Raw genomic sequence first — 22164 nt, 5'->3', positions numbered from 1 at the left:
GCTCTGAAAACAAAAGATTTGTTGTGGAAGGTTCATGGCACACAGTATTTAGTACCTACTTGACAATTATTTTCTTATATTTGAAACTGATGGTATCAAGAAAATTGAGAAAATTCATCTCCGTGTATGGACTTCTGTTTAACCCTTCCATTCCAAAGAACAGATGGAGAACTGGCAGTACTGAAAACCATGGCAGGAAGTAGAAGTACACAGGGAAAAATCATTTGTCATCTCTGTGCCTGTGCTTTGAAGCTTACCCTCACTTTTCTAGTAAACCATGTTTTGGTTAATGAACTTTCAGGAGTCTCTGAATACTTGTGGAAAGGGCTCTGAAACTCTACAACATATTCCACTTGAACTCTTGTGTAGTTGAAATGCTTTGAAATGCTCTAGTTTGTAGTTTTGAAAGGTAAGATTTTAAAACAGCTAAAAAGTGTTCCTTGAAACACAATACATTTTAGTTTTCACTCCTTAGCTAATCAGTTAAGTTTTATTTTACCTAGAAAGCCTATGTTACTAACTGGAGTAAGAGTGATCTGAATAGTAGCCATTAGTAATAGATATGTTTATTCATTGCAAAAAATGTGTGATGCCTAAAATATTATATGATCTTCAAATGCACAGATATTTGAGCTAGCCATGAAAGAACCTGTGGAAATAGAATCCGCAGCAGAATGTGTTATCCAGGCTGATAAAGCCTGCTTCTCTGCAAGGCTAATTAGGCTGGGCAGAGCATCTTACTGCCTCAGCTGTGCTACTTCTGGGGTAACCCAAGCATCTTTGCACAGCAAAGCACTGTGCTGTGCAGGTACCTATCAAAAAAGTGAGGTCTTTGAGGTAAGGAGTATTTTTTTTTAGTATTCTCTACTTGTATGGTTCTAAATCAGGGGGCTTACAAAACACTGACACTGCAAGCAAACCCAGTAGCATTAGTGACTCCTATGAAAAATCCAAGATACCTTTTAGATGTGTTAGTTTAATTAACCAAAAGCCATTATACAAAACAGGAGTTTGTTTTTAATTTATTTTCACTGAACTTAAATCTGACCCTTCACTGAGCTAGAACGTAGTGCTTAGCAAATACATGCTGGAGGGAGCCCATTCCCCTAACTTAGATACCTATTTTAGTGTGTGGTGAATTGCCTTTTTAGAGTGTGAACCTTTTATGTTAACTGTCCCTGCCCTCTGTGGCCAGCTTAGAGTACATTATATGGCTAGGTGATGGGAAGGGAACTTAAATAAATGTTACCATTTTAAAAATGGTAAAGGAAAAAAGAAGTGAGGGGGAAAAAAAGTCCATTTTGAATACCTAGTGCATGTAACTGTGCTGAAGAATCTGGCTACTTATAAAGTCATGTCTGGTGGTCAAGAAATTCCTGTCCAGGAATATGAAGACTAGATCTAATTTTATTGCTTGATAAAATTATTATGAACAAATCCCAGTGCACCTGCAATAGTAGAAATTTCCTTTTATTTATCCATGGGGTTTTTTTTGTTGCTCTCTGTCTTATAAATCAAAATACGCAAATATGTTTATGTTGTAGCAGTAAGTAAAATTATTTAATCAGTGAGGCACCACAAATAACACATTATTAAAAGGTAATTAGATGGTTTTGGACAGTCAGGTTACAAAGACACCTTAAAATTATTCTCCTGAACAGAAAATGTAAGCAAATGAAAAATGTAATTAAATGCATGAAATAACTCTATAAGTACTTTGCTTTTAAATACTGATAGTAATCTAAAATTTTTTACCTGAAACATGGAGGTATTTTAAGTGCCTCAAGTAAGAAATGTTGTATTTTTAAATCACTTCAAAAATGGTGCGATTTTGGGGAGATACTTAGAAAAAACAATAAGAGAAAGAGCATTTCTGTTCTGAACATTTATGTTTCTCGAATGCAAGATTACAAGGCTGAAGTTTCAGCATGGAAGAAATGTCTCTAGGAGACATTAAAAACACCTGCAAAATTAAAAAATCCCCAACATTGCAGTTATGTTTTGATTTTAAGATACCAATAATCAGAGCATTCCTGGTGGTCAGATTTTTCAAAAATATCACCTCAGATAGCATAGCAATCTGCTTGCCACTTTTTTTAAAGATGATTTTCAAGGGAATTAGGCAATATAATTTTCAAAGATTCATGTCATCAGCAACAAGGAATGGAGAGCATATAACATTTTTCCTTTCTTTTTCTCGAGAGTGCCATCAGACTGAATGCATGTTCCCAGCAAGCCATCAGTTCACCACTGTTGTTACTATCAATCTATAATTTTCTCATAGAAACTAGCTCATTCTGCATTTCAATTTCTGCATTCCAAGTGACATTTATTTTGCATAAGAGTACATTTAAAAAGACAAAATCTTTGGTAGATTTTCTTTGTGCAGATATTTTTCTGTTTAGATTTGAAGTTGTCATTCTTGTGCTCTGCCTGGGCATGCATAAAGCTAACAGTACATAGAGCATTACCTATAAAAATTCCTTTTCATCCACATATCACTGATAATCAGTGATCCTACTTGTAATTAAATAAAAGAAGCAAACTGTTGATACAAGGCTACTTTTTTTTTTTCAAGGAAGATATTCATGCTCTAAAATGTAGGCACTGAATGACATTTGTATTTGTAGCTAATAAAGCACAAAACTAAGGGGCCTTGAAATACAAATATTCAAATTAATTTAGAAATGTAGGTTGGTCTAGCTCTAAACCTCAGAAAATCAAATAATTATACTTTCAGATGAGGTGTTACATGCCCTTTAAAACCAAAATAGGCAAATAATTGATTAAACTGTTTAATCTTTCCAAATAGAATTTGAAAAGAATCTGCTCAGATTTCTTCTCCTTGTCTCCTTTTAAATAAGTGCAACGTGCCTATCTTTAGGATAGCATAAGACTATGGTAAAAATAAAATTATTGGCAATAAACTAGGAAATTACTTCTCTTCAGTTATACGTTATTCATAAGGCCTGGTGGATCTTAGAACAAATAAACCTTTTCATGCAACCTGTAAATATTACTTTTATTTGAAAAAAAAAAAGAAAGCCATGGAAGTAGCTTGAAGATGTAACTTTCTTCTTAAAAATACTAGCAAAAACCAGTTAAAAGGTCAGAGATTCATAGTAGAACATCGTAAGAACAGAGCAGATTTAGAAAAAATAATGAATTTTAAAACAGAGCATTTGAAAATGAGTTTTTCTTTTATTAAAAACAACAAAATCTTTCATCCAGTTTGAGTTGGTTTTTTTCAGGGTTTTTTTTAGTGCAGATTCTTTCCTGATGGTTTTCCCATATTTTTTTGTAGCTGAAAGGGATTTTTTTAAACCAGATTTTTTCATTATGAATGGCCCTTTAACGTTAACATGAATCTATTGCTTCCCAGTTGCAGTGCTATCAAATCTAAATTGTAATACTGCCATTTTAATCTGTAACTGAGAATTATTTGCAAAAGTAAGTAAGATACCAACCCCTCCATCGTGGTATTTGTTAGGAACAGATTACTGTACTGCAATAAATGGATTAAGCAAGGTAGTTTTTAGTAAGGGTAGGGGTCTTTCTGTTCTATGACTTGCCAGTACCTGTCCTTTTAAAAGCAGACTGTTCTTACAGGTGGTTTGTTTTAATTGTTGTGATGAACTGATTTGATGAATGAGTGTCATTCCTGTAGGAATAAGGAGCACTAACAGTAACCAATGATAAAGAGGCATTTTGGTGAGAGTATCGGATACTCTTTTTGAAGCTGACAGGAGGAAAAGGGAAAATGGATGGGGAGAAGAGGGAGATGCTTTCCCTCCCATTTCATATTACCACCTGAAAGGCAGAGGTAATGGGTGATGACTAAATCTGTCACAGAGCACTGAAGAGCAAATGCAGTGGACAGTGAGAAGTATCTTACATATTTGTAAAAGGGTTCTGATTTTTTAGTAGGTATTTTATTTTTGGAGAAAATATGTTAATGTCATGTTATATATATTCACTGAACTGTTTTATGATTTGGGGTTCTATATGTGTGCTGTTTATGCTAGTGCTCAGATCACAAATGAGAAGCAGAAAGTAACAGGTTTTGGCAGGGTGGAATGGCTCCAACGTGCTATTTTTCAATTCCTTTTATAAACTCTTTTGTGTATTTCTGAGTTAAGTTAGTTATGTTAATGCTCTGCAGATCTTTGTCATGCTTATAAAGTATAAATAGAAACATTAGCATTCGCCTTAATTTAAGCATGATGGCAGCATAATGGAAACTTTTTACCAGACATCATTTATTTAATCAAGATCAGTAACTGGAATACATAGAAAATTATTTTTAACTGTAAGTCTTAATGTGCTAAATGATAGGAAAAAAAAGACCCAAAACATATTTTGGGATTGACAAGAGTTTGCTGGCTTGCCTTCAGCAGCTCATTTCACTTCGTAGTGGTGTAATTTCTCTTTCTTCATTAGCTTCAAATGCTGTTCCAAACCTTCATGGTTATAAAATTAAATTAGGAACTTGAGTGATCTTTTTGCAGCTCAATGACCACACAGCAGATTTTTTCTTTCAGTGACACAGTCTGCTGCATTTCTTTCTAAAAAGTGTCAATTTACAACTTGTGAGAGACCACGTACATGGGATTCCATTCTCAGGAGTTACCTTGTATCTTGTAGCTCAAGTTTGTCTGGCTTGTAACATGCTTGTTTAGATTGGGACATGAAATCTTTTTGTTTCAGAAAGCACAAATCTACCATTCAGGGCCAGAAGGACAAATCTCCAATCATTTTACAATTTTTATTTGACAACTCACTTCTGTTGTCCTACCTGTTTGTCTGTTGCTCACATAGTCTTACATTGTACTGAAGGGGACTGTCTCTCTTCTTTTACGTGTCCAGTATTCCAGTGGTGAAACTCTGTTGCCTGTAGTGGCATCACATTGGCAGAAGAACTGTTGTCACTGTGTGAAGAAGCAGGGGGAAAAAAAAGATTTACTAAATGGATAGTGTTTGGTTGGAGAGATGGAAATCAGACTTTTATCAAGTGGATTTTTTTCAGTGCAGAGCACAGGGAATTAATCAAGCAACTGTTTTTCATTACTAGGTCTTCACATGCTGTGCTGAAAACTTGCCATTAAATGTCTGTTTCTGATCTTGAAAGCCTCTTATACCCACTTTTGAGGCACATCTATTCAAAGGTCATATTAATTGTAAAAAGCAGTGTTTCAGCACTGGAATATAAAGTTCAAAGCAACCAGAATATAAAGTTGTAGAAAAAGAATAAAAATTTTATGCTGGAGTGTTTCAGATGTCATTTGAGTAGCAGATGATATTGCAGGAGTTGTGTGTAGTGGGAAGCTTAGATGATAGGAAAGCCCACGTGAAAGACATTTCACATTTGGAGCTATTCCTGGTACTTGATAACTATTTATAAAGGGAATAAATTTTATCAGTGGCTTACTGAGAAAGTTTTTATCAGTAACTCTAAAATCAAGAGGTGTTTGTGTTGATTTGGAGTTCAGCCATCTTCCACTTCAATATGTACAAATGTGGTCAAGCAGAAAGTTTGTAGAAATGTTTCTTCTTTAAACAAGTGCAAGTTAAAAAGAAAAAGTTGAGGAGGGAAATCTGGTCTCTACTGGTACATATTAAAGATGTAATGAAAGCTTAAATACTGAGTTGCTCAGTTCTTTTCACTTTGGCCAAAATTTAAAGTATGTGGGTGCGAGCATATAGGTTTGCATTGTGCCTGTGAAACCTGTGTTTGTGTTGAGACAACTGGGAGTATGTAATGATGGAATCCCTTAGTCATCTTTGCATATTATGATGTTTACTTGAAATGCAGTTTGTTTTTTTAAGAACAAACATTTAAAATATAGAACTTTGTAAGCAGTTGGTCAGTAGGTTGTTTTTTAAATATTATATTTCACTTAAAACTTAGAAAATGTGTTTGAGTTTTGAAAAAAGCTATCCATTATAGTTACTTGCTATTCTCTTAATTCCCATTCCTCCTTCTTATGTTGTCTTTTATTTTTTCTGTCTTTATTTCCCTCTTAACAGTCCCCCTCATTTGTGACTTCTTTTATGACTCATTTTTTCCATCCTTCAAGCTAGAACCTTCTCCTAACTTGAGCTGCCTTGCCTTGCTTATTGACCTTTGCATGTAAGATATCCTTTGCAAGTCTTTCATCTTGAAGTTTGGACTCTTACCCTGTATTCCATCCTGTCTGCCCCACATGTTCTGCCTGACAGCAGCCCGGGTTCCTGTGTGGTGGTGTTCTGTCCTCCTGCATCCAATGTTTCAACTGTAAGCTCCTTGTTCTGCTCATTTCACTGCAGCAGCTCCCAGCTGCCTCTGAGCAGTCAGCAGGCTCTGTTCCTGCTTTTCATTGCTCAGCAACAGAGGAAAAGGCTACCTGGCTAGGATGGCTTCTTTGACAGAGGTCTTTTTTTTTCTGGTTTTGCTGTTTCCCAGATCAGACAGTTGTGATCGTTTCCGTTCATCTTCTGTTCTTATATCTATCAGCACTAATATTACAGGATTGTTATATTCCATGTTAAGAGGGAAACTTTTCTTTGCACATCAAACCCACACAAAGCCTGTGTTCTCTGATTTCGTGTACAGGTGAATATCACTAACTGTAAACATTACAAAAATGAGGTTTGTATGTGAACACAGACATGAAGAAACAGTTATGTTTTCTCTGTAGGATATATTATACACTCCTGGGTTAATTGTTTATGTTAAAATGATGTAAGAAAATACTAAGTGTAGTTTCAGGAATTTTTTATTTTGTTTAATTTCTACAGGAAGTAACCACTTGCTTGCCAGAGTACTACAAATGGACACAATATCTCTTTCTTAAGCTTTTTGAAGCTGGGATAGTGTATCAAAAAGAGGTAGGTACAAACTTTGAACTCTAATATTTTGCAGGTACACTGATTTAAGTTATTTGTGTCAGTGGCACATTTCCAGATTGTCCATTCACATTCATTCAGTGACAGTGCTCTATTAATTTTAAATCACTACAAATAGAAATAATGTTATATATAGTTGAATTTTATATGTAACTAACTAATAAACCAACATGAATAGCCATTGTAACAAGTCAAATCAGAAGTGTTTATTGTCAGAGATTTGCACTGAAGTGCAGGATCAGAATGTAGCTTTTATTAGTTTGTTTCCTGGCTTTAATATATAATTTTCTCTAGATCTTAACTTCCCTCATGAAAATATATGACATTGTGATCATTAGGAGTCTCTTCAGCTGTGAGATTATTTATCTGTATGACATTATTGTGATACTGTCTCAGAACTGATGGGATTGGATATGACAACTGGAGATTGGGTGCATAGCTGTCCTATTCCTGAACCCTATTTGTGATGTCTAAAGTGTTACAGAAGAACTGGATGCCATAAGACTATCACAGCTGTTTATCTGCTAACAGTACATTAAGAAATTATAATATTTTATAAATAGCATGTATCAGGCTATCTGAAAAGTGAAGGGTTCAGTTAATTGCTTAAGTAGGAGGTAAAACAAAGATGTTAAATGAGTAGTCCAAAGAACTCACTGTATAGCCAAGGCAATGCAGTTCCAAAATACCTGAACAGCTGCACTTAAACAAAGTAGCAATTTAGTGAATGTTTCTGACTTAAAATGGGAACTAAGATTTCTTAAATACGATTTGATATTTCATTTGTATTTTATAGAAACCAGGAAACCACATAGGATATAATTAGGGATGTGCTCTAATTATTCTCTGAACCCAGGGAAAGAGACTGATGGTAAAAAGTAGCGTTTAAGATGGCAGGGTGTTACTGAGCTCCTTCTCCCATTTGCATAGGCAAGATGTACTTAGAGATCTTAAATGATAACCAGCAAAAAACCTCAATATGTGATATGTACTAACATGCTGGATTTGGTTGTTTTTTTTATTTTTTTTTCTTGTGTAATCATTTTAATTTGTAATAAAAAAAATTAAACCCGTCTTTACCGTAACAAATATATTTTTATATCTAAATTTGTTTGCTTGACAAGTGACCCCAAGTGAATCTGAAAAGCACAAGGTTTGCTGCTTCATTCCAAGCAGTGATGATATACAAAATAAATTTTTCATGTAGGCTCCAAGTACTGTGGGATCCTGGAGGTGTTTGGGTACCAGTGATTGAATCTGCTTCCAACTTCCATCTGCTTTCAAGTCAGGGATCAGTCTGAGGACTTAAATCAGCATCTGTCAACCTGTAGGGGATATAATCTCTGGTGGATATGAACCAGTTGCTTTTTGGCAGGAAACAGATGGCAGAGAGAGCCCATAACCCTGGGTCTCTTCGAATAGTCGTATATACTTAAAGCATAAATTTATCTCATGTTGTCTGCAATATATATTAAGGAGTACTTTTGCACAGCTTTAAGTCTCCTTTATTAAAATTTCATTTTGGTTACAATAACTCATAGCCTTACTGTGACAATCAGAAGAAGACAAGTAGAGCGTTAGCCTAGTTAACACTCCGTGCCAAGGAGTATGTGTGTCTGACCAGAAATTACCCTGGCAGGGCAGACTCAGTATGTCCAGGAGCTGCAGTTATGGAGGATTAACAATGTCTGTCTGGGTACTACAGCATTCATAGAGGACACTTTTATTCACCATAGCAAAATCCTCTTTCTTTTTCCTGCAGTACTGATCTAGTCAATATACTGTAGAGAATATTGACCTGACCAGAAGTAGATGTCTCATTGAGGATAATACCTGCCCTGACTCTGTGATTTTGATTAGACACCTGTAATCTGTAGTGGACCCAGAGACACCAAGCCCAGAGATACTCATGCTGTAAATACCTGAAGTTGGACGAGACAAATCCTATCTTAAAAGCATATGGTCTATATTGGCATAGTGAGGAGATTGAAATTATTGGTGTGCTCTGTATGCTCTTGCATTGTGCTTTCTTTATGTAGATGACTTTCAGCAGCTTCCTGGGGTCATAGTTTCAGAGGCTGTCATTGTCAAGAAGTTGCCTTTGTGAGGTATAAGTAGGAGCTAAAGATTTAATTTATTAGCCAAGTTCTAGATATTAGTCAAAAGTCTGTGAGAGATGGAAGGAACAAAATGTAACTTTAAAAATTCGAAGACAAGACCTTTCAGCTACTGATTACTTAAATGGACACTTCAGAAGATGATTGATGATAGATAAAATGTAACATGAACAATATGAGGACAGTGATTAGTTTTTGATTGAGATACTAAGTCCTCCTCATCCCAAAAAATACATTTGAGATTTTCAAAAGATCTTTAATGTATTAGAACTCTATGGAGCTACTGTTTTTCAGTCAGTCTGATTTAGCTCAAATACTAAATAACACTCAATATACTGGATTACTCTTCTTTATTGCTTTGATTATAGGGTTTTTTCTCTTACTTTCTCTTCATTTTTTCAATTTAATATCTAGCATTTAGCAACACTTTTGGAATGACTGGTAGGATTCTTTTGTGATCTTAGATCCTTTATGGTGAGTGATCAGCTAAATTGTTGAACACTGGGGAGGAGAGAGATTTTGATTTTTGCTCCCTCCCCAGTATATTATGTCTGGTATCTCAATTAACCCTCAAAAAAACAAGGTTTGTATAGTTGAACACTAAGATTTATTTCACTTTGATGCATTTGTGTTGAGAAGGAAAGGTGATTCAAAAAGTAATTCACACAGCAGACAGAAGTAATGTGCAGATAATATCAACTCTTTCACTTGAAACATAGTTGACCATTATACTACTTCTTTGTGATTCTGTCCTCTCAAAGTGGACATCCTTTTTTATTCATCTCCCTCAGTCTGACTCAACACTTTTGGATTAGTAGTGAAGAGCTTTTAAGCATCAGACTATGTCATTTGCATTATAGTCAATCGGAACACTTACTTATTTAACAGCCAAGCAGTCAAGTGTCAGCCTCTCCTGCTAGCTGGATCGGTCTAGAAAAATGCTGCCAACTGCATTCTTGGTTCTTTTGAGTTCTGAGAAGATGAATATTCAACACATCTTCAGCTGAATCCATGTTGCTGATTCAAATGGATGCTATAAAAATGTAGAAAACTCAGGAGTCCAAGGTATACTTCTGGATAATTCTTTTGGTATCTGGAAAGTAAGATTATATTTTTTAAATAGCTGCTGAAAATATTTTTTTCTTCCTGTACCTTTTTTTAGGCCTTGGTAAATTGGGATCCGGTGGATCAGACTGTTCTAGCTAATGAACAGGTGGATGACAATGGTTGCTCATGGCGTTCAGGAGCAAAAGTGGAACAGAAATACCTCAAACAGTGGTTTATCAAAACGACTGCTTATGCAAAGGTATGAGAATGCAGCTTTTGGAAATGATGGTAGCACTTAAAGAGGTGAATTTTCATCCAGAAATATTAATCAAACTGAATGCGGTCCTTTACATATGCATGTTTGTGTAATATATAATTGCATAATAATATATGTGACCCATCCCTGTGTATGTGTGTATATAAAAATTATTATCCCAGAAATCTTTCTGTTCACCTCTTGAAGAGTCTAAATAATTGGTGTGGGATTCAATTTTGAAGAAATCAGAAAGTATAAATTAGAGGTGAATGAATGAATTCTGAATTCGCACAATGACGATATTTACCAAGTGCTTTTCTGTATGTTTTGAGTGTAAAGCTGTGCAGTCTTTAGAAATAGAAAATTGTTTTTCTAGTTGGCCTATTGGACGTGTGGACTTGGCACACAGCCTATCACCCAACATTCATTTCCATCTGTGTTTGAACCATAGTTCTCTATACTTAACTTCTCTTTATTGAAGATTCATCTGGACCTGCTATTTTACTTCACTTCATAGTGTACTCTATTTGATTATCTGTAATTCAAAAAGTATAGTTTCAAGTTATTTAAATATTCTTTTTTTGTTCTGAGCTCAAATTTTGATTGTAGTGGGACAGTATAACTTGCACACCTATGAATTCTTCAACAAAAGTTTTGGCTTTATGCTCTCTGAGATGAAAGTATCGACTTCCTGTTTTGTCTAGGTGAAGCTTTTATTCCATCTGAGTATTTTGTGTATCAAGACTTCAAGTACAGATTGCAAAAGTTATTTCCAAGAAAATGTTAAAAATTCATATTTGATCCTTTTCATGAGTCTTAGATTCAAGAAAATAAATTTCCACTCATCCGGGGAGAAGAATGTCTCACTCTAGGTCCATTCATAAAAAAGAGAAAAACTTTAGATATCCTGCGTGGTGCTTTGATTCTTCATACACAGAGAGGTACTTGAGATGCATGTTTTCTGATTGTGCTGTCTGTTCTGGCAGTAAAGAGGGAACATTTGGTATAGCTGAAGGAAAAATGGATTTTGTCTGCACAGTCACAAAATGATCACAGTGTTCTGAGCTTTTTTTCTGTGCCTTTGTCACCAGATTTCATGGTTTATGACCTTTGTGATATTTCAGGGTCTGCCCCGACTCACTTTTTCCCTCAGTTTGAGGCTGGAGCTTCATTAGAGTTTCTGCCTTTACTGATATGTCTTTTGTCTATTATCTTTATAAAGGTCGTAGGAAGTAATGACTGGTATTTCTGGACTGTATCCATGCTTACACCAAGTCACTTTTCTCTTATGTCCCTCTAAGAGACGTGAATCAGCCTTAAAGTTTTACTCATCACGACCAAAAGACAAGACTGAGGAGCTTTTCAGTAACCTTGAAAATACCCTTGGCTTACAGGATTATTGTCTCTTGCTCAATATTCATACTCTAGAAATGCTGTTACGGGAAAAGCATCATCTCTTGGAATTATCACATCTCCAGCATGTCATTCCCCAATAAGTAGGCTCAGCAGATGATAAGGGACTTTTGCCTCCACGACACCCCCTCATCTTCACCCCAAAGATGTCACCTCAGGAGACTGCCATATCCTTTACCTACATGAAGGGTAAATGTGCAAGTGACCTTTTGCTCTTGAACACCTTAGTGGTATCATGAATGAGAGCTGCTCCTGCTTTTCATTTGGGGATGAACTTTATTATAAACCCCTACAAAATCTTAAAGCATTGCTACAGAGGACAGTTGAGTACTCTACGGATCTCTGTAAAGGTTTCCCAAAATTTTGTTCTGTTCATGGCTGGTATTCTTAGGGTCTATGCTAGCTGATACAACCAGATCCATGAATGATGCCATATTGCTTTGAGCTCAAGTGCTTTGGCAAGCATTGCTTTCATGTTCTCCCACTTCTTGTACAGTGACAGATGCTACCAAGTGCTGGCAGGTGGTTTGGATTCTCCTTTTTACTCACCCTCCACTGACTCCCATTTTTTGTTGCTATGGTTCTGGCACACTTTCAGTCTCACTGTGCTTCTTCTGGCAAGGGCTTTAAACATTTGGTTGTAGAGGGAGAAATATTACTTTTTTTTAATTGCCAAACCTTCAAATAAGAAGAGCAGATTACCAGGCTCTGCTATACTAAGTCAAATATCTGATATTAGAAGGATTTCATTCTTGGAAGGTTAGAACAAATAAATTCCCCTTTTTTGTACTTTTTTTTCTTCTTTTAAATTACAAGAGATTAGATAACATAGCATGTTGTGGCTTACTTTCTGAAGAAGACTGTTCTGGCTATACAGCGCTGGATGCCCATGAACTGCAAGCCACAACTAGACAATCCCTCAGAGGGAGACTGTATCTGAGCTAATACTGGCCAAGTCTTTCAATCTCTTAGAAAAGGGTATTTTCAAGGTTACTATGCCCACATTGACATAATCAGGAAGCTTCACAACAGCCTTTTGACAGAAGCCAAATGACAGATCTTAAATGCTACAACTTTGGCTCCTCTTTCCACATGTCTTGACTAATTATCCTTAAAACGTAACTTTGCACACATTTCTTCATTCCTTCTGGTAGTTACCGCAGTACTTTTCAAGGAGGGGTGAGAGCCATGAGTCCTTGCTTCCAAATATGTTTCTTTTGTTTACTTTTTCTTTGGATTCAGGCTGTTGACAGTTGATCTGAATCCATATTGTCCTACACTGTTGAACACTATGGTTACAGCAATCACTTTTCCTAGCCTACTCCTTAAACCTTCTTCCCCACCTGTTTTCAAAAGCCCTTGCTAGGAGACTGGGCTTTGAGAGGGAGATGTTCATTTACCTTTATTGTTTATAGAGCCTTTCGTCTTGCAGTGGAGGGTTCAGATTTTACGGAGCTAGTCCTAGTAGGTGTGAAGAATAGAGACATCTCCTTAACTTCAAAAAGTTAAAGATCTTTCATCACTAGTAAGATTTCAGGATGATAGCATTAGTGGTGATGATACCTTCACTTCAACAGGGTGCATTATTTCATGTCTTCTGATTTTTGATTTCCATAAAGAGGTTTTCCTGGCTTACATAATGGACCAGAACCACTACCAGTACAACTTCCTTTTCCTGAAATTCTTTGCAGTTCAGAGACTTCTGATATTTGTCCTTCTAATGATAAATAAATACATTTAGGTTCTTTATAGATCTTTCTTCCCTTTTTTGTTAGTTGTTTGGGGCTCACCATGAATATGTGTATACTAACTCCACTGCAATTATTTTCAGGTTCCTGAAGGCTCAGGGTGCTACACTAGTAGAAAGCGTTTATATCCAAGCTGAGCTTATATGGTGAAGGTTACTTACCATAAACCATGTGCCAGACTCCTGTAAAAGGGAAGTCTGAGAAGACATTATAAAGACCTAGGGATTTCAAATTCACTGTTGACTTTTTTTGCAATAAAACCCTAGTAGAAATAGAAGTTTGCCCTCCCACAGCTTGTCTGGCCCTGAGCTCTTTATTCCCTATTTCTGAGACAATTACCTGTTGAACAACTTTCGTCCAGTTCTGCTTCTTTAGAAGGTGTCCAGAAGGTTGAGATGGTGTCAGATTAGCGTGGTCAAAATCAGTCGGTATTTTCTCACAGGTTGAACAAGTTCATGGGCACAGAGCAGATTCAATCCTTCCTTGTGCAAGATGCTTTTCCTAAGTTTAGGAAAAAGTGGGGAGCTAAGTGGATCAGGCTCTCAGTGAGAGAGAGGCTCTCAACCTAGTTTTCTGTTAACCACTGAATTTTAACTACTTTTTATTTTAAAATTAAAAAATGGAAAGGCACAAAGAGATTATCTGATAGTAATTTAATCCTTGCACCTCTTGGGGAAGATATGTATTTTTTCCCATTTTGGCTACTTTCAGACTTAGAGGTTTAGTAATTTATGAGTGTACCACTCATCTTTCTACAGTGAGGCCTTTGTCTGCTTTTGGTGTATCATGGGGAAAGCCATTTGATTCTGGTCACCTTTTGCTTGCACCTTCATTGGTGACTAATATTTTTTCTGAAATTTTACAGAAATTCAAGACTAAACATCAGAAAGTTCCACCTTCTTTGCCCTTTTTCTGGAACAAGGCTTTCTGCAGATTTGTTCCCTATTCCTTCTCAAAGTTACACTTGAGTTTTCTGTAAGTTGACATAGCGAGAAAGTATGTTGGAAAATATCTTTACTTTTGGTAACTCGCTCCTCTCCTGTGTAAAAGGAAAATATAACTCTTTCATAACCTTGTTTTATAAAGTCCTTTAAGAGATATTTAATGAATCTGCTATCCCTTAATTCATCATGCAAATTACCAGCTAGCAATAATGGCTGAATATGTATGGATATAACTTATTTTCTACTTGGAACATCCACCAATTATTTTGTTGTAACTATTCAGCCTATTTATACTGTATATCGATAATCTTTCTCTCATTCGCCCATTTATCATTTGATGTTTTCCGTGTGTCTCACAACCTTAATAAAAATAAAAACTAGTCAGAGTAATCTTCATCTACAGTGCTTCAAATAACAACAAGGAATTACATGATCAGTAATGGGCTGTGAAGTCATGTGTGTTACAGGAGTCAGTGTTTCATTCCTACACACACTATTTTTCAGACTTCTGATCTGTCAAGAAGAATCATCTGTGGATTTGCTTTGATTTCTTTATTGTTACTGCACCAGCTCATATTCCTTTCTTGCAATAAAAAATGCAAACAAAGCAATGTTGGCTCACATGGCAATTTACTATCAGCAATGAATATTTTTCAAAGAGCAAAAATATTGACCATGCTTTTAAATGCTTAGCAGAAAGATTTTGGTTATGTAAAGTCATAAAGTAATCACGACCCATTTTTTAAACTGTAAAGTACATACAAAATGGTCTAGCAGCTTTTATGGATTTTTAAAGAACATTTTAATTGTAATTTTTCTTTTGACAGATTTCTTTGATGAAAGTATAACGCCTATGCCTTAACTGATGGCATTATTATTCAAATTGTTGTCTGTGCATTTAAGATGTTTAAGCTAAAACATTTAGTTGCTATGGTTACTGAGCTGAATCTGTAGGCAGTTTCATTGGAAAATTTATCTCTAAATGTTAGTATTTTCTGCGTGTACCTGTAAGTTGCTGTTATGTTTTTTTCATGTGTGGTCAGCTGAGTCCTCAAATCAGAATCAGTAAAGTTAGACTTGTTATAGTCTCTGTTCTTCTGTTTTAACATATTTTACTTTACAAAAATCACCCAAATAACTGGTAAATAATCTTTTCTTGAAGAAAAGTAAATAGAAACAACTTTAAAACTTCAAGTTTTGCCTGAACTCATCTCCCTTTTTTGCACAGCCTAGCATGTTTAATTCAAATACTGGGGAATATAACAGGACCAACAAAATTATGCTATTGTAATTTATAGTTGCCATACAGATAAGTAGTACCCTTTTGTAGATAATTTTTTTTGTACATACATTTAGAGACAAAGCTGTCTCATATTCTATGGAGTGCAGGAACATAGGTGTTGGGCATGGTGCTGACTCTGGGCAGGGAACAGAAGAAATGATCCGCCAGTTCTTCTCCAGCTTTTCTCCGGCTTTGTGCTGCATCTGGTCTGAATAGATTTGGAATTATTTAATGTAATTGTGTTTTGCTTGATATTTTTTATTTTCTATTTTAATTCTTAGATACTGGGCAAAACAGTAATGAAATGCAATGAAACAGAAGTACTGCATTTAAGGATTTTAAGAGTCTTGTCAGTGCTTAGGCTTTTTCATAGCATGAGGTCATGCTTCATCACTGAAGAGAACTGAAATGCTGGCTGGTTAGTTTTTCATTCTTTATGTGTGATTTTTTTCATTTCCTACTCTTGGTATCTAGCTCACAGTTGTCTTCTTCCAACAGAACATAAACCTTGCATTGAAACTCTTCCTCTTGAGTCAGGCTGAGAGCTCTCTTCTGGACAGGGACCAAGAGCACTGCCTCCTCAGCTTGCTTAGCACTTCATTAATAAAAAATGACACCTATTTTGTCAGCTTGGCGAGACACTAAGTTGTCTGTGGATATCCAGACCAGGCTGGTCTTTTCACCTTTGTTTAAACACAGCATCTCATTTAATGATACAGCAATATCATCAAATCAAAGTTCCTCTTGGTATAAGGTTAATCAAAGCAGTGAATGCTTTGTACTACTAAAAATGATAACAAATATTTTTAAAGAGCTTTGATACTTATGGAATCAATTACTCATCACGAAGATACACTTCATTGTATTGGAAAGGGAGTATCTTCACTTTGGTAATTTGAGCAGAGAACAGCCCTGAAGAGCAAATCTGGAGAATAATGATGGCTTTACTTTGTGCTTTTGAAGAATCATTGATTTGCCTCACTTCTACATAATCAAACCATAGGTGTTTGTTGCCCATAAATTTTAGGGTAAAGAAATGGGAAAACTGCTGACAGTCCAGACATTTATGAGAAAAAATTTGAAGTATAAACGGTATCTGTGTTATTGCTTTTATTTAATGTATGTTATCAATATTCTTCACACATGGGAAATAAAAGTCAAGAGTGACCTACAATAGTACAGACAGAAAATAGTGAAGGAAAAGAAGTAATAAAACATGAAGAGATTAAATACCAGCAGAAGCTGTACCGCACAATCACAGCTGGAACTGTGCAATAGAGTGCAAAATAAAACAGTGGGCAGCCTAACTTTAATTTCCTCTACTTTAGTTAATATATTAAGTTGTATTAAATGATTTCATGTAATCTTTATTTTAATGTTTGGTTACTCCTTTGGGAGTTTGATCAAATACAGTGAAGAATTTAATTTTAATCCAAACAGAGCTTGGGTATTTATTTGACTCTTCCTCAGAAAAAAAGCTTTTTAATTTTATTGTAATTCAGCAGAATGCAATTTTATTTTGCTAATGAATTGAATTCTTTTGAAATACAACCTTTTGCTGACCTTTTTATTTTAGTCTTGTTTTCTTGCGAATGTGTCAAACTTCATTAAAGTGTCTTCATTGAAAAAAGAGTATACATTTGACTTTATAGCTTATATTTAGATTTTTCACTTTATTTCATTTACTATTACAGAGGCGTTGAAGTATTCTCAGTAAGTATGAAATCATAGCAAGTATTGATGTACTAAAAATTTTAGTTCACAAAGTCAGAGATTGAATTTTTTAGATGCTCAGCAGAATCCTCCCTCTTGGAACTACAAGCAGCGGTTTTATGGACCCTTTTTTTTCCTGAAGATTGCTTAACTGAAGTTCTGTTTCTGTCATAATCTTCAGCAGACTAGACAGCTCGATATGTGAGATCAGTTTTCCACATGCAAATGCATTACTTCTAGTTTCAGACTTGGTCATCATTGTCTGCGATGAAATTTCAGCAAGCTCATCTTGATTTTGTGACTTTCTGATCATCTGAGTTGGTTGACTTTCATCTTCTAGCTGTGCCAGAATTTTCTGTGTGTTCTGAAAGAGTAAAGCAGTCCTGCGAAACGTTAGTTTATCCCGAATCTTCATCTTCTCCAGGTATTAGAGCCTCGAAGTCATTCTCATCCCTAAACATAGCTTTGATTTCTTTAGCTTTTTCCCGAGCCTGTCTGTCTTTAGATCTGAAAGACTGCCAAAATGTATTTATGCTATTCCCCAACTTGTGTTTAATTAAGATGGGAGTAATTTCTTCTGTAATTAGACATTTGCATTTGAAGTTTTCTTGTCTCTTCCTGAGTAATGAAAAATGAAAGCAGAAGGACCTTGCTACCTAATGTTTCCAAATTTCTCACTATGAAGTCATCATCAGAAATTTGAAAATTGAGTTTATTTTATAATCTTGTCACTCTCTGCTTACTGGATCGTAATGTTGCTGCTGTTATTTGGCCCCTCCAGAATCCAACGTGGTTTTACTTCAGTTTATTTTTCCTGTGTACTGGGAATCTTTTTGTTGATTGTCTTCTCTGTGTTAACAAACCTGGTTAATAAACTTGTGGCATGATAACTAGGAGTTATATACAGGTCATTAAGGATCAGAATTTTTGTTTAAGGGAACATGTTAAGGCGTTAGAATGTACTTTAGAGATCATCTAGTCCCAAGGCCCCTTGCCATGGGCAGAGACACCTCCCACTAGACCAGATGGCTCAAGGCCCCACCCAACCTGGCCTTGAACACTGCCAGGGTTGGCAAATTGCAGAATTCATGGGGCTACTTTAATGATTCAGATGATGTTCTACCAAACATGGCAGTGATTTTAAAAAAGAACATGGAAGCAAAATTCATGGAGTTAATATTTTACTTTCCAAACGCTAGCTTGTGATAGTCAGGAATTTCTATGCCAGTGTTGATCAAGAGTTTCATATATCCAAACAGTCTACGTGCAATTTTTTTAAATTAATAATGGTTTTAACATATATTTATAGGTTTCTATTTTTGCAGGATGTAGTGCAATTGGATTTGATAATGAATTTTTTTTAAAGGGTTTTCCTTAAGCAATTTTTTAAAAGCTCCTAATTTGCATGGATGACTTTTGAATGTACAAGTGCATTCATGTGTGTAAGAATTAATGTTTCTCTACTTTTCTGCTAGTGAGTATCCTAGGTTAATTTACCATTCAGAAACACTTATTAACATGCTAGCAGTATGCACACACTATATTTTTTGCCTCTGTGACGCTAGATAAAGTGTTTGTGGTTTACATGTTCATTTTCTGCTTCATCTGCTATTTGTAACCATTACAAGAAACCAAGGTAGTGCACTGAGCAGGAAGAACTGTGAAATATAATTCCATATTAAAATTTTTTAAGGTTTTTTTGTTTGCATTGGGGTTTTTTTTGTATCACACTATACCACTGTTTATGTGCAAACTAAAATGTGAAGGGTTTGTGTTTGCAAACCCTGCTAGGCTGTGTCATCATGCAGAATAAGTTTAGTTATCTTCATTGAGGTGAAGTAAAGTTGGCTCTTACTGTATTTAGCTGCAGGAAGCGATTGCATTATCAAGAGAAGAACTGGGCAAAGTTAAACTGTAGCCTATAGCTTATAATAAGGCCAGTGAATGAGAGTAAAATCATTATCACACTGGTATTGATGAATCTCGGTGCGTTAATCCTGCAGTGAAAAAACATCTAGAAAGTTTTGCTGGCAAGCAATTAAAGACTGTACAGTTTCAGCAGAGCACATGCACATTTGGCTGCTTCTGCCAGCAAAATATAGTGTAGATTTGAATGAATATCCAAGCAGGAGGATTTATAAAAATGTACTAATGTGTCCAGCAAGTTCTGCATGCATTGGCACAATTTCATTCTTTCTAAAATGCATAAAATTCTTGCAAAGAACATATCCAAGTATTGTGTATATACCTCTCTATATATATCTCTAGCTACTCATTATTCTTTGGTAGCTATATATATGTACATGGATGGTTCACAGCAGATAAAGCTCAGTACTTTCTGGAACATTACCATTAGTGAGAATATTGAGAACTTGGAATTCTCTGTGTTATAGTATGCTTGCAATTATGAGCTAAAACTGATTAAAGTTACAGTATGAAAAAACCCCCCTGCCATTCTTTTATTTATAAATCATCAATAAATCAGTTTGATTCTTAAAGATGTAGAAAGTAATAACAGTCCCAAGTGGTAGTGTAATGTTATGATTTACAAAGGACATACCTTTTGTTGTATTTTGAATGATAGATATACAACAGAGCAGTAACTAGAAAATAATTCTTACAGTATCTTTTATACATTTCATTTTGTAATTATTTAAGAATGTTATGAAAACACAACTTGAAACACGTTCTTGAAAAAGAGTGAATTCTACATTCACTAATTACCTAACTACCTACTGTTTAGCTGGAGCAGCATATAGTAGCTGCTGTCCATCCCTGCAGGTTGTTAGCAATTAATGGGATAATAAAGAGCTTGCACATTTGATGTTGGGCATCACAGCTGAAGGAGAAATTATTCAACATGTTGCCTTATTCTTAGATTTTAACTGTAATAGTTCAGCATATTCACCATCTGTCCCAGTGACTCATGCCTCTGGCTGTACTTCTGCCAAACTAAAGATTTTGGACAGTCACTGAGTATTCATAACAAAAATGTGAAGTGTTATGAAGTGAAAAATGAGATGAGCTATGAGTTATCTGTCCCTTTGTCTTCTCCTTTACTTTTTTATAGATTTCATTTATTAAAATCATACTGTTCAAATTCTTTAGACAAATATTAGTTGATTTGGAATAGTCTGTTACTCTTCTATGCCACCCATCAGAAAGCACATAAATATATAGATATATCTCTTGTTGAGTATAAATATATGTAGAAGTATATGTTGACTATTGGATATTATGGCTAGTGAAGGAGACACCACTTAATTTCTTCTCTGCTGCATAATATGGAATCATTTAGGTTGGAAAAGACCTTTGAGATCCTCAAGTCCAACCGGTAACCCAGCACTGCCAAGTCCATCACTAATCCCTGCCCCTAAGCACCATGTCTGTGGGTCTTTTAAATACCCACAGAGATGGTCACTCAAGCACTTCCCTGGGCAGCCTGTTCCAATGTTTGACAACCCTTTCCATGAAGAAATTTTTCCTAATATCCAACCTACCTTTCAGGTAGTTATAGAGAGTGATAAGGTCACTCCTGAGCCTCCTCTTCTACCAGCACCTTACCATTTTGCTGTTAGTTATAATTAAACCCATAGTATTAATTTGTATGCTTATAAAAGCTGAGTGTCCTAATTATTTCTTTTATTGCTTTAGGCTATGTTTGATGCTTTGTCTGATCTCCCTGAGTGGTATGGTATTAAAGAAATGCAAGCAAATTGGATAGGTGACTGTGTTGGTTGCTCACTTGACTTTTTGCTGAAGGTAAGTCAGAAATTTCAATTGCTGCTATCTTGGCCAGGCTAACTGTAACCCCTGAAATGCATGGTGGGAATGAATTTTCAGGTATCAAAAGCTTGAAACCTACTAAAGATTATTACGTTATTCACACCCAGACCAGAACAGATTCCTGAAGAACACCACTTGTGGGTTAAAGAGATACTCCCTGCTATCCTCCTTAGGAAGGGTTTGTGTGTTCAAATGGATGCAAATTGGCTGTGTGTATTTATGCCAAAATATGTGCCAGCTAATAAGCTTTCCTGGAAGCCAGGACACTTAGAGAGCAGTGCCAGGAGAAATATAAACTGCACAAGTCAGCTGGGATCTAGTTGGGCTTTTGCTCCTCTCTGCATGGCATCTTCTCTGTCAGACTCAGGCTGACCTCAGGCAACCTACTTTGCTTACATTTGTCGATTATTTCATTTACTATATACAATAATTAAAATAATGCAAACCACACCATTTGGTAGTGATGGAGCTACAAAGAAGTCTAGATGGAAAGAAAGAAGATGAAGGAAAAATAAACCTTAAGAAATTTATAATTATCTTCAGAAGGACTTCAGATTTTCCCATTTTTCTGAAGAGAGGGAAAAGGTTTCATTTATGTGATAGTGACAGAAGAGATTTTTTAGAAACTCTGATCGAATTTCAGCCCTTGTGCTTCAAAGCTTTATTGTGCTTATTTACTCTGCTCTAGCATTTTGAAAGTGACTTTTTATTTTAAAATACTGAATCTTTTGGAACTTCAAATTGAGACAGCTTAAACCTTCTAAATACCTCCGATTTGCACCATGCTAGAAGATGCCTTTTTTTATTTAGGTTGTTTTTATCAATTATTTCTGAAAATTTATATCAGTACTTATTACAGAAAAATCTTCTAAGACCTCCGTACACAGTTAGTTGACCTAAGATATAAACCTTGTTGATAGTTCCAGGTGGTAATTCTTAAGCAGTCTTTGAAGTTTATTACTCATTTTTATGT

At 35.6% G+C, this 22164-nt stretch overlaps 1 protein-coding gene across 2 annotated transcripts in view; it reads left to right on the top strand.

Annotated features, from left to right (window-relative positions):
- The window catches only part of LARS2 (leucyl-tRNA synthetase 2, mitochondrial), an 85783-nt gene that overhangs the window by 18955 nt on the left and 44664 nt on the right, over positions 1 to 22164 (top strand). For both annotated transcript variants that reach the window (XM_032680964.1, XM_032680972.1), the window contains exons 6-8: positions 6778 to 6867; positions 10165 to 10308; positions 21060 to 21167. In XM_032680964.1, coding sequence (XP_032536855.1) covers positions 6778 to 6867; positions 10165 to 10308; positions 21060 to 21167 — 342 coding nt within the window. The remainder of the gene's footprint in view (positions 1 to 6777; positions 6868 to 10164; positions 10309 to 21059; positions 21168 to 22164) is intronic.

The sequence above is a fragment of the Chiroxiphia lanceolata genome, chromosome 1 (assembly GCF_009829145.1).
Source record: "Chiroxiphia lanceolata isolate bChiLan1 chromosome 1, bChiLan1.pri, whole genome shotgun sequence".
In the NCBI taxonomy this organism is placed as follows: domain Eukaryota; kingdom Metazoa; phylum Chordata; class Aves; order Passeriformes; family Pipridae; genus Chiroxiphia; species Chiroxiphia lanceolata.
Note: the sequence above shows the minus strand (reverse complement) of the source record. Positions and strands in the feature narration are given on the sequence as shown.